Source organism: Pieris brassicae, chromosome 10 (assembly GCF_905147105.1).
Source record: "Pieris brassicae chromosome 10, ilPieBrab1.1, whole genome shotgun sequence".
NCBI classification, from domain to species: Eukaryota; Metazoa; Arthropoda; class Insecta; order Lepidoptera; family Pieridae; genus Pieris; species Pieris brassicae.
Window position 1 is genome coordinate 11,879,956 of NC_059674.1, and position 16,116 is coordinate 11,896,071.

The 16,116-nt window shown below is 34.0% G+C and overlaps 1 protein-coding gene across 1 annotated transcript in view; it reads left to right on the forward strand.

Moving 5' to 3' along the window:
• LOC123714942 (apolipophorins) overlaps positions 1–16,116 on the forward strand; it is a 34,747-nt gene continuing 18,631 nt past the window's right edge. Inside the window, exons 1-26 of the mRNA XM_045669638.1 lie at positions 1–140; positions 3,770–3,796; positions 4,513–4,709; positions 4,923–5,087; positions 5,173–5,322; positions 5,612–5,804; positions 5,930–6,093; positions 6,282–6,352; positions 6,807–6,972; positions 7,198–7,380; positions 7,916–8,068; positions 8,200–8,347; positions 8,865–8,985; positions 9,165–9,327; positions 9,539–9,733; positions 9,804–9,983; positions 10,068–10,605; positions 10,752–10,928; positions 10,999–11,345; positions 11,429–11,644; positions 12,240–12,360; positions 12,430–12,805; positions 13,170–13,398; positions 13,940–14,094; positions 14,750–14,909; positions 15,803–16,024. Of these exons, the coding sequence (XP_045525594.1) occupies positions 68–140; positions 3,770–3,796; positions 4,513–4,709; positions 4,923–5,087; positions 5,173–5,322; positions 5,612–5,804; positions 5,930–6,093; positions 6,282–6,352; positions 6,807–6,972; positions 7,198–7,380; positions 7,916–8,068; positions 8,200–8,347; positions 8,865–8,985; positions 9,165–9,327; positions 9,539–9,733; positions 9,804–9,983; positions 10,068–10,605; positions 10,752–10,928; positions 10,999–11,345; positions 11,429–11,644; positions 12,240–12,360; positions 12,430–12,805; positions 13,170–13,398; positions 13,940–14,094; positions 14,750–14,909; positions 15,803–16,024 (4,890 nt within the window). The 5' untranslated portion in view covers positions 1–67. The remainder of the gene's footprint in view (positions 141–3,769; positions 3,797–4,512; positions 4,710–4,922; positions 5,088–5,172; positions 5,323–5,611; positions 5,805–5,929; positions 6,094–6,281; positions 6,353–6,806; positions 6,973–7,197; positions 7,381–7,915; positions 8,069–8,199; positions 8,348–8,864; positions 8,986–9,164; positions 9,328–9,538; positions 9,734–9,803; positions 9,984–10,067; positions 10,606–10,751; positions 10,929–10,998; positions 11,346–11,428; positions 11,645–12,239; positions 12,361–12,429; positions 12,806–13,169; positions 13,399–13,939; positions 14,095–14,749; positions 14,910–15,802; positions 16,025–16,116) is intronic.

Genomic DNA, 16,116 nt, shown 5'->3' on the forward strand with positions numbered 1-16,116 from the left:
TTGCCGTTGCGTCGCGTTCGCAGACGCACGTTTGTAGAGACTGATAACAGTGATACCGTCCCACAATATGGGGACTCATAGTTTAAGCATTTTTAGTGTTGTATTATTGCTATCGATTTTATGGAGACCGGCGCTTAGTGGTATGTATTTTTTTATATTTTATTTACAAAGCAAAAAATGGAGTGTTAATAATCATTACTTGTCATTTTTCAAGTTTGCATTAATTAATATCGAATTTAATAACCTAATGTTATTTGTTAAGATCGCATAAATATACAGAAAGAAATTTCATAAGAATCGTTGACACAAGATATGCAATACGAACACCATAATATCACAGTCGGTGTAATTATAAACGTGAGACACAAATCTATTAACATGTAATGTAATACAATGGAATTTAACTAAATACTGTTGTTATCTGTTTAGTACTTTAAAAAATACTTAAAATAAAATAAAAATCTTCCAATGAAATACCAATTAGTCTAAAATTTGGTCAAAATTTACAATTATTTAAGTTACTATTCTCAATATTCTTTAAAATTAAATTATTTGAGAAAAATAACAACAAACTCAGTGTCATATGTTTTTCGACATAAATTTTAATACAACCTAAATAATCGAATTGTTTGTTTATTTGTGTAAAAAAATTATTTCATTGTACAGATATAAAAGCTTTTTGTCAAATTTTGATAAAGAACGCACAAGTCTTGCCATCTCAATCGTGAATTTGGCATTAGTGTGTCATAAGCAAAATCTATGAAGTATCGCAAATCGTTCAATCATTCTACATTACCCTTTCATCCATATTTACCTATCTTTGGCATATCCCGTGGAGAAACACTGTTGCTAACTCCGATAATAATTTGCAGTTTGCAGATAAAGGAAACTTTAACCTTTGATTGTATTATCAATGTCATGTCCAAGAAAAAGCAATCTTCGACTGTCTTACAATAAATAAAGGGTTATAATTACATAAAAAGCCGAAGTAGCCATAGGTCATCTTCGCTGATTACAATAATTAGTTGTTTGTGAAGTTAATGAAAGACTTTGTTTATTTAAAACAACACTTCTTTAATGAGGAATGTTTATATGTATATGGTAAAATAAGTTATTGACGAAATTGCACGAATTTGAAAACATGTTTTTATGTAACCGGAAAATATCGATTGAGAATAACAAATTTATTTAAAAAGCTTTAACTGTAGCTTGAAAACGTACCTATACCTATATTAATGTAAAAAATACTAATTCAGTCTTCTGATATTAAGCGGTTATACGTATCTAATATGTATTCTTAAATGAATCTTAGAGGAAAGGTAGCGCCAGTTAAATCTGCAATTACCACATCACTAACAAAATATGAAATGAGAAATAAAATGACACAAGTTAATTATTATAAGTTTTGAGTGAGATAACCAAATAAAAGGTAACATTTTAACGTCATTAACGATAAGTAAGGTCAATTGATAGCCGAAGTCATCTTTAGTGGTCATTGTCAAGGATTATTTTTCTTATCATAGAAAATGACATTAAATAATTCGGCAGAAGTTTCAAGACGAAATTGCATCTAAATAAGGGCGTCTGAAGAGAAGCTTCAGCGTTTTCTAATATTTTTGTTTGTAAGAAGCGAAGCCTTAAGACAGGCCGAGTAAGGAGTGGCGTTCCATTTTTACTGATATTGATAGTTTCCTGACAGGTCGCATAAAAACTTGTACACATTCGAGTTTTTTGGGTTCGGTAAAACATATAGGTTTCCTGTTATTTTTATACCTATTAGTGCCTGTCAGTAACCTTACTTTGTTATAGAATTTATATTTGCTTATTACCCTCTGCTACAATGTTGGGAAAAAGTTCCGCTTCCTCTACGACTCACTTTCTATTTTAGATATATAGTATTATATTATGTGTTTTTCTTTGTTATTTTGTATTGAATTATAAGTGCATTCCCACGTTGTTTTACGATGTCGACAATCAGCTAATTTGTCAATCAATAACCTAAACTGGCACATCCGTGCGGGGCATCTAAGTACTTGTATACACACAATAAATATTATTCTCGCTCACTAATATATTATATACATATAAAATAATTATTCTCCTCATAGGTCTTCGCTTAGTTAAATAAAAACTGTTTTGTTTTTGTGTAAATCCATACCTGTATATGTTTTTAAAACAATATGGCTAAGTTGGTAAGATTAGAAATTACATAAAAAAGTTAAAAAATTCTAAAGCTTCTATTATATTATTAGCTTTGTTTAAATTACTTAAATTTGTTACTAAGAGTTGATCTTGAATATGTAGCTAGGTATTCAATGGTCACCATTATGCATAACAAATAATAAAATAAATCGGTGCCGTAAAGCATCAAAAGCTCGTCGTATAATAAAATGAGTATAATATGGTTTATCCTCATGTAGTCTCTGTTTTTTGTCATATATCCGTAAAAGTTTGGCAAATTTTAAAAATATTTTTTTTGCGCGTTTTTGGCATCAGTCTAAGGCTATGAGCGAAAATGTGCTGTTCTGCTGTCATGTGGAGTAGCTTACCATTGGAAGCATCTACTTATCTACTGCCTAGAGCTACTGCCAGTCTTCTAGCTCTAGAATATGGTGACGAGCAAGTTTGTTCGGGTGATTAACTACTCTTTGTAAAAATAATGGACATAAAAAAATAAGTCAATTAATAAAATATTATTCTTTAGATTAAAGTTAATCCCATCCCTAAGAACCTCGAAATAGTATGTATAGCCTCCAGATCTTTACTAAGAATTTTGAAGTAGCTCAGGCTAACACAAGTAGAAATAATGTAATTTGATGAGTAGTTGTGCGATATATGGCGCAGTTTGGTTCAATTACCCAATTTGTCGTCCAGACGAGATTGGACCCCATTCGGGCTTCGCTAACCCCAGCTTCTCGACTTAAATGTACCTGATTACTTACCAATTAAAGTTGTTATGATCTTAAATGTTTAAAAATTGATCCGTCGTGTTTTTTAGTATGATAAAAGCATAAAATTTGTAAGGAAACTTAGAGAAAACAATAGATTTACGCATATTGTTAATGTAATAATTATTAGTTTATGCGTAATATCAAAAGACATAAGGTCTCTAAGCATATAAACAAACTATACTTGCATCATATTAGGATTAGGGAAATACCGAATATACTTATTTTTTTTAACTTCAGGAAATTTATTAATAAAAGTTATATAAGTACAAAGAACGGGTTTGGAGAACCAGTATCGCCAATGATCTCGACGGCATCTGATACCTTTACATATATTTTAATATTAATTTTACGGCTATCATTGTGTCGACGAAAGTTTAGGAAAATTTGTTACTTAATCTATTATTCACATTTGACAAGGGCATGAGTCACTTATTTATATCCTGACCCTAAAGGACCTTTAACGGAACTAACATTGTTATTTGTTGTTTAACTTATCAGCTCTGACCCGCGATAAACCTAGCAAACTTGGAAAATCGGACCTTACAGTTTGCCGATTGATTATATTATGGAAAATTAAGTTTGGTTTTAATTTGAACTAAATGAGTCAGCTGTATGTATTTGTATAAATGTATTTTTTATAATTTAATAAGATAGTATGAACAAAAATAATTGGCAAGTTAATAATATTATCATATTAGTTACACACGCTCAAATTGCTGATTGAAATTTGGTAAATAATTAAATCAACTACTTAACTACTGTGTCTAATTCTTACTCTCTCTCGATACTTAATTGTACAAATAAAATTTCTGTTTCAGATAAATGTTCCATAGCCTGCAAAGGACGTAAGTACCTGCATTATTTATTATTGTATCATTGAGTTTATATATTTTTATTGAATACACCGCGAACTTTTTGCCCTAATTTTTTCTTACATAGCCTACCTTCGTAGTAGTTATCTACCAATATATTATATAATATTTTCCTATGATACCATATAGAGACTGTTTGCTTTTCTAAAACAAAAACATAAATAAATATTTCTCTTACTTTTCCCATCATAAAAATCTACCTCAGATTTTTTTTTAAATTGTTCTAATTCTCCAGCGGCCTTTGAGTTTTGCTCTGAGGAACATATTTAGCGATTTATTTGTTTAGATATTTGATTAAAAAGAGCTTAGGCTTAAATAACTTCTTAGTATTTATAACTTATCGTTTTTAATTCAGTCCACTAGTTAATAAAAATTTAAATAATGGCAATAGTTGTCAATGTCACCACAAAAAAAGATAATTGCTATTGTCAAATCTTCATGTCCAATCAGACTGGAGAATTCAATTTTCATAAATATAACAATATTATTCGGTATCATTCAACAATAAGCTGATTTGTTTAAGAATTTAGTTTTAATACTTATACAATTTTGATGTTCACAAATTACTAGATATATATCTACTGTTCATTAGTAAATGTTAGTAAGCTAGGCTTAACTTGCTTATCAGTTATTAATTTTATTTTGAAAATATGATCACACTTTTTAAACATTTTTCAAAAACTTTCTAGCTGCATCATCAGAAACCTTTTTAAATGGACATACATACACATACGGAGTCGAAGGCACCGTATCGGTTTATCTGACTGGCGCTGAGAAGCAAGAGACTAATGTCAAAATATTTGGGCAAGTTTCTGTAACTGCTTTGGGTAACTGCGCTAATTCGCTGAAGGTCAACTCGTTGGCTATATCTGGACCCAATGGCAAAGTAAGACGATATAAACGCGAATTTATTATATAATTTACATACCTTTGTATTTATAAAGCTTCAAAGCAATTATAGTCAAGTGTTTATTTAATGTTTTTGGATAAACAAAAGACATTTTATATTTTTCATTTCATATTAATATTATTATTTCAAATCAATATTATTTGAAATAACAAAAAATATCCAATATCTGTATTTTGAATTCCATTTCAGAAATACCAGGCACCATCAGGTATAGATAAAGCTGTTCTCTTTAACCTCCAAGATGGAAAATTGGGAGCTGAAATCTGTGCAGAGGATGGTGACACCCGGGCCTCACTTAACATCAAGAGGGCTATCATCTCATTGCTACAGACTGAGCAGAAGCCTTCCACACAGGTAATACAAGCTTCACAGTATTAATATTAGTTCAATTTTATTTTAACTGTTCTATGGTTTATAAATAATATTTGACATGTTTTAGGTTGATGTATTTGGTGTTTGCCCAACGGATGTGTCTTCATCAGAGGAAGGCAACTCAGTATTGCTCCACCGCAGAAGAGACCTCTCAAGGTGTGCTCTCCGAGAACAAGGCAAGAATGATCTGATCACAGCCATCTACAACCCAACTGCTGTAAGTATCATTTTGAAATTAAATAATAATTATACTTATAATGTTGAGTTACACAAAATTACATTGTTGGTCTGACTTGGATAACATTTGTGTTTAGAAAACAAGTTATTAAGAACACATTTATTATTAAAGATACTGAAAAGACAAAGATAATGGAAAAGGTGGAAAATTTAACTTTTTACTTTACTCCTAATATAAAACCATTGTAATTCTGTAAATTTCTAACAGCTTATAATAAGTTCTGTATATTAATTTGAAGTTTTGCTGAAATTACTTTCATTTCTAACAGCAAATCAAGAACACTCAAATCCTACAATCCACTTTAAGTGTGGAGACCAAAGTGAACAAGGGTGTACCTGAGAAAGTTGCTGCTACTGAGGAGTATGTATACAGGCCATTCTCTGCTGGAGAGAATGGAGCTAGAGCAGCTGTTCATACCAAGCTAACCCTCTCTGGAACCAAAGGTGGTGGCAGCAATGGAGGTAATTATCTTTATAATTCATACAGTGTTTTCTATTGTTAACAAATAATCTTATTTTATAAATCCATAATATATTAAATTAATGAACAATGAAATTACATTGAGTTACTTTTCTTATTCTTACAGCCAACTGCCCTGATAGCCGATCGATCATTTTTGAGAATCCTCACCAAGGTCATGGAGACCACAGCAGCCCACAAAATGTACTCGCGGCCATCAAAGAGGCCTGTAAACACCTTGGTACCGAAGCTGGATCTAAGTCTGCTGGAATTTTTGCCCAGCTAGTCAGGGTAATGTGTGACTCATGTATTATGTATTATGATTTCAGGTAGATTCTATATTGTACTTACATTTGTACTTTTTATATAAAGTTAAAAAAAAACTTTTTTTTTCATAATTCGCGCAGCATTTTTACGAATCTGTTACAGGAGATTTTTAATTTAAATTTTTTTCATTAACATATTATAATAACTTGCAGATTATAAGAGTAACAAGCAAAGATGATCTGATGAAGGTATATGGACAAGTTAAAGGCAACAATTTAGAGAAGTAAGTTAATATTTATTATTTCTTTCATGTATAAAATTTCAAATATAGATCATCACTATATATAGGTATATAGGCATCACTTAGGCATATTAGAGAATCATGAAGTGATTATTTTAAAGTGTTTTCATATTTGCAATTAAAATAACACTGATTTGCAGTCAGCACGGGTACAACGTAGCGACAGCAACAACACGAAAGTACCGTTTGGTAGGGGCAACTAGAATCATCTTTATATTTTATTTAACGTTTAAAGTGTTATTATAGGTGGTCTAATTAGAATAAATTATTTGACTTTGACGTTTTTTAACGATAGCGATTGCGACCCCGACCTCACCACAACCTTAAATTTTATAAATGTGTCGGAAGTATCGCTATCGATATTGCGAGTTACCGCGCTAGCCGCGCTATAATGGGCTTTCAGCTTATAAAGCATTCTAAATAATATTTTATATAGGCGTGTATTCCTGGACGGTCTGCTACGCGCCGGTACTGGTCCCAGCATCGAAGCTTCAGTACAAGTCCTAAAGAACAAACAGTTGTCCAAACTTGAAGAGAAATTGGTGTTCCTCTCACTCGCGAATGCCAGACACGTTGACAGCGATACCATAAAGGCCGCCACTGTAAGTAGACCTTCGGAGTTTTGACGACTAAATTATGGAAGATTTTTTTTAAAGTAGTACACTGGCTTTATCAGAGCGACCTTGTCCTTTAATTCGTTATAGGATGAACGTAGATTTAATTATGATCCAATGCTTTTCTGGTTGGTGTATATAAAAAAAATAGCCGTAATTTTAGGTTACGTAGAATTTCACCTTAATGACGTGTATTATTTAATCTTTTTCCAGGGACTTCTCGATATTCCAGATGTGCCAAAGGAGCTCTATCTCGGCGTTGGAGCCCTAGCCGGTGTATACTGCCGCTCCCACGACTGTCACAACTCTAAAGTTGATGGAATAACCGCCCTCAGCAAGAAGTTTGCCGCTAAATTGCAGAACTGCAAGCCCAAGACTAAAGTAGACGAAGACAATGTAAGTTTAAAATAAATAAATGTATAAAAATGTGTTGATATCCATACACATACTGAAAACTAGTACTCTTTCATAATTGGACCGAGGACCATCTTCATATAGGGCCATTCAAGTATTACATAAGCAGATTTACTGAAATTCATCCCCTTTCCCCTCCCCCTTACTCGTGTCAGCAAAGGTATGCAAAGCTCTCAAAAATAATAGTACATACACGTATAAATTTTTTGTAGGAATCTTCGAAATGCATTTAGTTTTCAAGCATAGACAATGTGTGGGTAATATGTGTAAAATAGTTAATAATTACTGTTGACATACCACCCATTACACCCCCCTGTGGTGCTTACTTAATACTTAAACGGCCCATATGACTCACTTATGATAAATTTATGGGCAAACATACATACGTTTTAGATCATGTTACTAAAATATTATCTGATCTCAACTATCACATACTGTCAAACTCCCTTTTTTGAAGTGGGTTAAATATGACACAATTCATATCTGACCCGCGTAATAAGGGACATGATATTTGCAGGTAGTAGCGGTGCTTAAGGGTATCCGTAACGTCCGGCATCTTGATGACAGTCTGATCGACAAACTGGTCCATTGTGCCAATGACAATGGCGTTAAGGCCCGCGTTAAGGTCGCTGCCCTTGAAGCCTTCCAAGCTGACCCCTGTGCTGCCAAGGTAGGTCCTAAAACCCTGTGTATAAATCTCATTTTAAAGGCTATGTTATATGTTATAAAAGATAGTGATTATTGCCTTTGAACATTATTAATTATAGTAAGTATATCATTCTAAAGTTATTATATGTTTAGGTGAAGAAAACTGGACTAGATATTCTGAAGAACAGACAGCTCGACTCAGAAATCCGTATCAAGGCTTACCTCGCAGTAATTTCGTGTCCGTGTGCCAAGTCCGCTAATGAGATCAAGACTCTGTTGGACTCTGAACCAGTACATCAAGGTAAATTAATGCCGTGTTTACTGTGCAGCTTCTAGTCGACCTAAGTGATGAAAATGAACTACGGAATACAGATTTTTTTTCTGTGTGTTAGTGATTTATAAAAATAACGCAAGAACAGAGTGTCTTCCCTTTAATAGAGACTGTAAGTAGTGTTATTGGACACTTACTTATGATAACAATTCTTTTTAGTAAATTAGTTTAGACTAAAATTACTTATTAGTCTTATGTTAGGATCGTAATGTTTCATGTATTAGTAAAGACACACGTATAAAAAATAAGCGTTATGTACAAGACATGAAAACATCAGACCAATATTAATTAGGTTACAAAATGAAACAGGCATTAAAAGAATTATTAGAATAAAACATAGCGAAAAAGTTTGTAAGTAAAAATATAAATAATACAAAATTGTATGGAGTATGATTTACACATATTGATGAAAATAATCGTAACAGAAAAAAATAGTACGTAGTTTAAATATATTTTTTTTAATATTAATAAATAACGTCTTACGCAGTGGGTCGTTTCATCACAACATCCCTGCGTCACATCCGCGCCTCGGCTAACCCTGACAAGCAGCTCGCTAGGCAGCACTATGGACTGATCTCTACCCCCAGTCACTTCAAAATCGACGACAGGTATTTATTATTTATATTGTATATATAACATTTGTCATGTCAAAATATTTTATTTGAGACTTATCGGATCCTAAAAACTTCACCCTGCGTACGTTGATTTCTTACGTGCACCTATTTTTTGTAAAGTTGATGTTCTCTTGTTTTATATAATATCCATATAATTTGTTTTTTTTTAACAGAAAATACTCATTCTACCGCGAGTTTTCATACAACGTGGACGCTCTTGGCGCTGGTGGTAACTTAGAGCAGACCGTGATCTACTCACAGGACTCCTTTATCCCGAGATCTGCTACTTTCAACCTTACTGCAGAAGTATTCGGACACAATGTCAATGTGTTTGAGGTAAATACAAACTTTTTTTTATAAGATGAAGGTACATAAAAATTATTTATAGGTGATCCTGGTTCGAAAGACAGGTTTTTTTAGTTTTTAATTAATAATCGTTCGTAATTTAATCACCCATACATTGATACAATGTGTCTACATTAACATAGGACTTCTGAAACCAGCATATTCTGTTTTTATGGTTCAAACAGAAAGTTTATTTTTACAGATCGGTGGTCGACAAGGCAATTTGGATCGTGTGGTGGAACATTTCGTGGGACCTCGTGGTTTCCTTCGAACACAAAAGCCGCAAGAAGTCTATGATAACTTGTACAAACGCGCTGAAGAAGCTTTCAACAAGGTGGACGGCAACATGCGCGGGCGCCGATCAGTCAAGAGTGAAATTGATAACTTCGATAAGAACGTATGTATTCTTTAAATTACTTCTCATAATGACGTTGAATATTTTGAAATAATATTTATTATTTTTTCAGTTAAAAGCAGAGTCCACTTCCTACAACAATGAGTTAGATTTGGACGTGTACCTAAAATTATTCGGGACTGATGCAATTTTCCTGTCACTCGGAGATGACAAAGGCTTCGACTTTAACAAGGGTCTCGATCAGATCCTGAAAATCTTCAATGAAGGAGTTGAAAAAGTCAAGCATTTCCAGGTAACTTATATGCAATTTTAATTGTTATGTACGGTTTTTTTAATACAAATCGTTATCGTCTAAAATACCACTTTTATCTTACAGCAAGAAGTCCGCGCTCACATGTTGTTCCTGGACGCTGAACTGGCTTACCCCACCTCAACCGGTCTTCCACTCAAACTTGATGTCATCGGTTCAGCCACTGGACGCGTAGATCTCTCCACCAACATCGATCTTAAGCAAATCCTCCGTTCTCCACAAAATGCCAAAGTGGACATCAAGGTCGTTCCCAGCACTGACATAGAGGTATCCATGGTGATGATGGTCGATGCCAACTTGGTGAATGCCGGTATCAAGGGAATAGTTAACCTACATTCCTCCACTGGCGGTCACGTGATCGCAAAGGTCATTGAGAACGGCCAAGGATTCGATCTCCAACTTGGTTTGCCGATTGACAAACAAGAAATCCTGACGGCTTCAAATGAGCTCGTTTTCTTTTCTGCTGAGAAAGGTCAACTCGAGAAGCACACAGCCATCAAAGTGGACGCTGACAAAAAGGAATATTCTGGATGTTTCGATCAACTATCTGGAGTTCTTGGTCTTACCCTGTGTGGAGAATTCTCTGTTCCCTTCACCTTCTCTGGTAAGTGTGAATTTAAAAAGCTTCATCTCTCCATCAAAAGTAACAACATTTTGGCAGTATACCGTTTCATTTTCATCAACAGCTGTTGAAATTTATTTAATATTTAAATTAATATTTAACCTGGTATTGAAATATTGCATTTGCAGGTACTGAAGCACAACAATCCATCTCAAAATTCCTAGCGAAGTACCCAGTAGTTGGTCCATCGAAAATCCGTGTTGCGTTAGAAAAGAACGACCTTCGGGGATACCACATCAAGGGCGCCGTCAGAAACGACATGCAGAACGGCAAATACGGTGTCGAACTTTTGTTTGACGCTGAAGGTATTAAAATACTTTCTCTTTTCATATTATTTTCTTCTACTGGAATATGTTTTGATCAATCTATTTTTAGGTTCACAAAATCGTCGCACACAAATCAACGGTGACCTAATAAGCAACCCTGAAGAGAAGAGCATCAAACTATCCCTGGAATCTCCAATCAAGAACCTTTACGGCGAAGTTACTCTGTTAACTAAATCGAACGAACAAGCCCTTTTGGTCCAAGCCAAGATGGATGACATGCAATACTACGCGAGAGCCGGTTTCACCGCCTCTGGCAATGACAGGAGAAAGATCTGGAAGCCAATTTTGGAATATGAATTGCCAGACAAGAATGGAAAGCAAAACCTGAAGGTTGACGGACAGTTGATCCAGGAAACCAATGGTCCAGCTGTCAGATACACTCTGGAAGGCATTAAGGTATTCTCGCCTGTAATATGTTGACGTACCGTACTTTTAATTTTTTTATATTCTATTTTTAAAATGATTATTCCTCATACCAGGTCATCATCCCTAACTCCAACGAGCCAGTGAGCATGGAAGGTCACTTCAGCCAAGAGCCCAAGTTGTTGGAGATGGACCTGAAGGCCAAGAAAGGCCAACACAATATGTTACTAAGCGGTTCTCTCAAAGGCAGCGACGCCAAGATCGAGTTCCAGAACACTCTTAACCCGTTCGTTAACTTCAAGATCATTGGACATTTTGAGAACACCAAATCTGTGAGTTCGCTATGAACAATTATTATTTACTTTACAATTACGTTTATTCTTTTCTATCTACTCCTAATAACATAATGTCTTCTCGTTTGTCCACCTCGTAGTGATCGTGTTGCGAGTCTTGCGAGATACGTCTTGACTTTATCTGTTATATTATTATTTACAACATTCATGGGGGAGCCTGGGCGCAATTGTTTGCCAGAATTTTTTTGTTTGCCTCCTTCACATATTTATTAATTTTGTCGCAGAACCGTTCCAGACCCGGTCTGTGCTTAGATACATATGTACTTGCAATACAAACGTTATTTCTTGCTGTTTTTGCCATACACAACCATGTATTTTAATATATAAATAAATTCTTACAATCGCTAAAATTAAGAAAACACTTTTTGAACGGATTGAAGCTATGTATTGTTATTAAAAACTTATAATTATTAACATTTTTTTCCGACGTTTCGCGTGCTTTTAAGCGTGCGTGGTCACGGTATCGGTGATAATACATAGCTTCAATCCGTTTAAAAACTGTTTTTCTTAATGTGTAAAAGCTATGTTAATAAAAGACAATACTAATGGCTAAAATATTTATTATATATTTCAGCTCATTCACAATGACATTGACCTATACTACGGTGGGGACCTCCGTAACCAACAGAACAGGGTCACTTTCAACCAACTTCTCAAATGGGCTGACGCTACAAACGTTATTACAAAGAACAAATGTTAGTATTGATTGTGTGTTTATTATTTTTTTGCCATTTTTACAGAATTTAATATTGTTTTTTTTTCAGTTGAAATCCATGCCCTACCAGCTAAAGCTCAATTTGACCTCGAATACGATCCTAAAAAGTTCAATTTGGATGTTGAAGGAGCTTACGTCGACCGCAAATTCGATTTCGAAGTTGACGCCCGTACGGAGATCAAGAAAGTTGGTGATTACAAAGTGAAAATGTGCCTTACTGCTGACAAACAATCCATAGAGCTGTTTGTCAAACGCGACATAGTCTCCGCCGACAAATCTAATTTGGAAAATTACCTTGAGATCAAAAACTTGGGCAAATATGAATTGTCTGGTGTTGTTACACACAAGAACAAGCCTAACGATTTGAACCTTGGGGCAGTTGGACATTTCAAAGTGTCTGGTGGCAACTTAAGGGAGGAAATTAAGTAAGTGTATAATTTATATTTAAATGTGACAACTTAAAGTTCAACTTAGCCCACTTCATAATTCAATATTTTTAGTAAAATCTTCTGAAGGTCAAAATTATATTTTAGTTAGATTCATTCTATTTTTCGTTTTTTTTTATATATATACATGTGTCTTTACTACGACATCATCGAACATTACGATCTAGCCTAACTTAAGACTAATAAGTAATTTAAGTCTAACCTAATTTACTAAAAAGGATTGTTATCATAAGTAAGTGTCCAATAACGCTACTTATAGTCTCTATTAAAGGGAGGACACTCTGTTCTTGTGTTCAATTGTGTTTTCGATTTTTTTTCAATTTTATAAATAATACGTTCACAGCTTCGACGTGGGTATCATTGAGAACGACAGTTTGTACTCTGGTCACGCTAAGCTGTCACGCGCTAAGGACGGCACTATTGTGGACTTCCTGGCTAAGGTCAACCGCGGAGACAATGTTAACGGCCAACTCAAATTGCTGCTCAAGAACACTATCAACGCTAATGGACAATTCAAAGTAACTGACAACTCGGGCAAAGGAAATGGAGTACTCATTATTGAATTCAAACAGGTAAGAAAAACTTGGTGTTAAAGTGTTTCTGTGTCAACCAATCATAATTAAGAGATTCGATTTTTTTATTACTTGTTTGATATACAGTCAAAATCATTTACGACGACATCGTTTAGATCAACACGGGGCACACTGGCAAGAGGCTCAACTGATGTTAAGTGATACCGCCGCCCATGGACACTGTAAATGCCAGAGGGCTCGCGAGTGCGTTGCCGGCCTTTTAAGAATTGGCTAGTTATATTGACCTAAAAAATCAAAATCGGCGACTAAAAGTATTAGGTACTTAATAACAACGTCATCGGCTGTTACGACTATCAACGTATACAGAGTGTCCCAATATACGTTGGTTTTTACGACCAAATATGAGTACTCATTTCGATGTCGTTAAAACAGATGTTGACTGTATTCAGTTTACAGGTCTTTCATATTATTTAACTTTAAAGACTTACCATTCTTAAGCCTTAAAATTTATATAATTTTTTACTTTATTAGAACGTGCTTTATTATAATATTTTATTTGAAATTACTTTATGAATTATAGGCGCAGCGTAAAATCAAAGCAGACGTGAAGTTCGTGTCCAAGGCACCCGAATACAGCGCAAATGTCGAGTTGTTCCTCAACTTTGATAAGGACAACAATGACAAAATAAATTTCGTCACCTCCAGCAAAGTAACAGAAACATCTATGGAATCCAAGTAAGATCAATGTCTATATATATTTAAAATAATTAACGTCAATGACAGAAGACAAAAACTTCTTCATTTATCGAAGATCTTCATTTCTTAGAATATTATTTTATTAATGATTAGTTGCGTTGTTGATAACGTAATAATATATTTTAATAATGTGATGTTGTAGTGATAAAATAATTAACAGTATTGATATGACTCATAATGTAATTGTAAATTCTATGTAAAATTCTACTTTTTAAGACAAATTGCACACCATTATGTGTGACGGAATATACGAACTTTAGATTGTACCATATTTTTATAAATTATTATTATTATTATTACTATTTCGTTTCGTTAATTAAAAATTAAACATAAAAGGCCTTACGCAGAAAAACACTTAACAAAGCTTCGATATGGTTGCCCATCGTCATAGTATGAAATATTAACATTTAAGTTTTTGAGACATTTATAGAAGTATTTCACGTAGACGCAACATTTTATATGAGCGTTGTTATACGATATAGCTTGCAATCCCCTATAGTATAAGTTAGCCTTACCTAAGAACATTGAGATAAGCCTTACAGGCGGTAATGTAACTTTTCCTATGTAAAATCATTGAAATCTTACAATCCAATGTAAACTAATTAAACAGAGTTTTTCTTTTATTTACATCAAGGAACCAATTGGAGTACAACGGTAAGAAGGGAGAGCTGAATGTTCATAAAAACGGTGACTTGATTGGCGTTGCGAAGGGAAGTGCTGAAGTAGAGTTGGTGCTGCCCACGGAACGCTGCCTCACTCTTAAGATAAACCGGGACATTACCTCCAATGACAATGTAAGACTTAATTGTACATAAATCTTTTACATATATTTATTCATAACTTACAAACTAAACAAAAGTTATGGCAACAGGCCTATATGGGCTTTTAATAAACAAGACTCACTTCGCTGGCTCTGCGAACCAAAAGGTGAGCCTCAAAAACGAAAACCTTCCAATTCCACCCCCCGCGAATTGCTGTCTTTCACCAATTACCAAACTTCTTCACTCTGTAGATCCAGTGGTACCTAACCCGATCACTAGGCCGACTATTAACAAACTGCCAACTTCAAACTTCAAAAAAAATCAGAAATCCTTGTTTACTATTTTTTCAAATAATACGAGAGTGATACAGACGAACTAATCTGTTACTATTTAAGACTTGTAGCTATGAAGAATGCTAGCTTGATGAAGATGGGCGTTTATTGTAATACATGATACATATTTTAGCTTTTATCGATTGACATTTATATCAGACGAGCTCAGTTTTTAAATTTATTTAAAAATCTTTTTGAGGATTTTTCTTCTGCCTCGCAATTAGCTACTACTTATATATATTAATTGTGAGTCCATTAACCTTTTGCAGAGCTTTTACATGTCTGTTTATACATATTATTATTTATATTTTTTCTTTGGATTTTATTTTAGTTATAATTGTATGTTATTTTGAGTTTTTTTTTGGTTAATTAATTATGCGCTTCATGTACTTTACGCTCTGTAGGTGTTTCTTTTTTTATTATTCCATATTAGGGTTGCCTGGAAGAAATCGCTTGTTAGCGATAAGGCCACCTGATGCCTAATAACTTACGTAACCTACTTACTTTTTGTTTTTTTTATTTGTATAATTATATATATTATAGTAACGAATTATAAATAAATAAACAGTTTTTTTTAATCCAAATATCTTTTAGGTATACAACGGTAACGCGGAAGGATTCTTCTCTGACGCTGCAAAGAAGGGAGGTGCCGCCTCTACCGTGCAGTACAAAGGCAGGCTTATTAACACTGACTTTACAAAGAGTTTCGACTACGAAGGTTCCGTGGACATTCGCCTATCAGATGGACGCAATATGCTTAACAACTTCTTATACAAAGATGTGCCAAACGGCGACAAAAATGATGTCAAAGTCAAGGTAATCATTTCTATAGTATTAGGATTTAGATTAGTATAGAATATAATGATCGTAATTCAATTTCTTAGTTTTATTTTGTTTTTATATTCTTT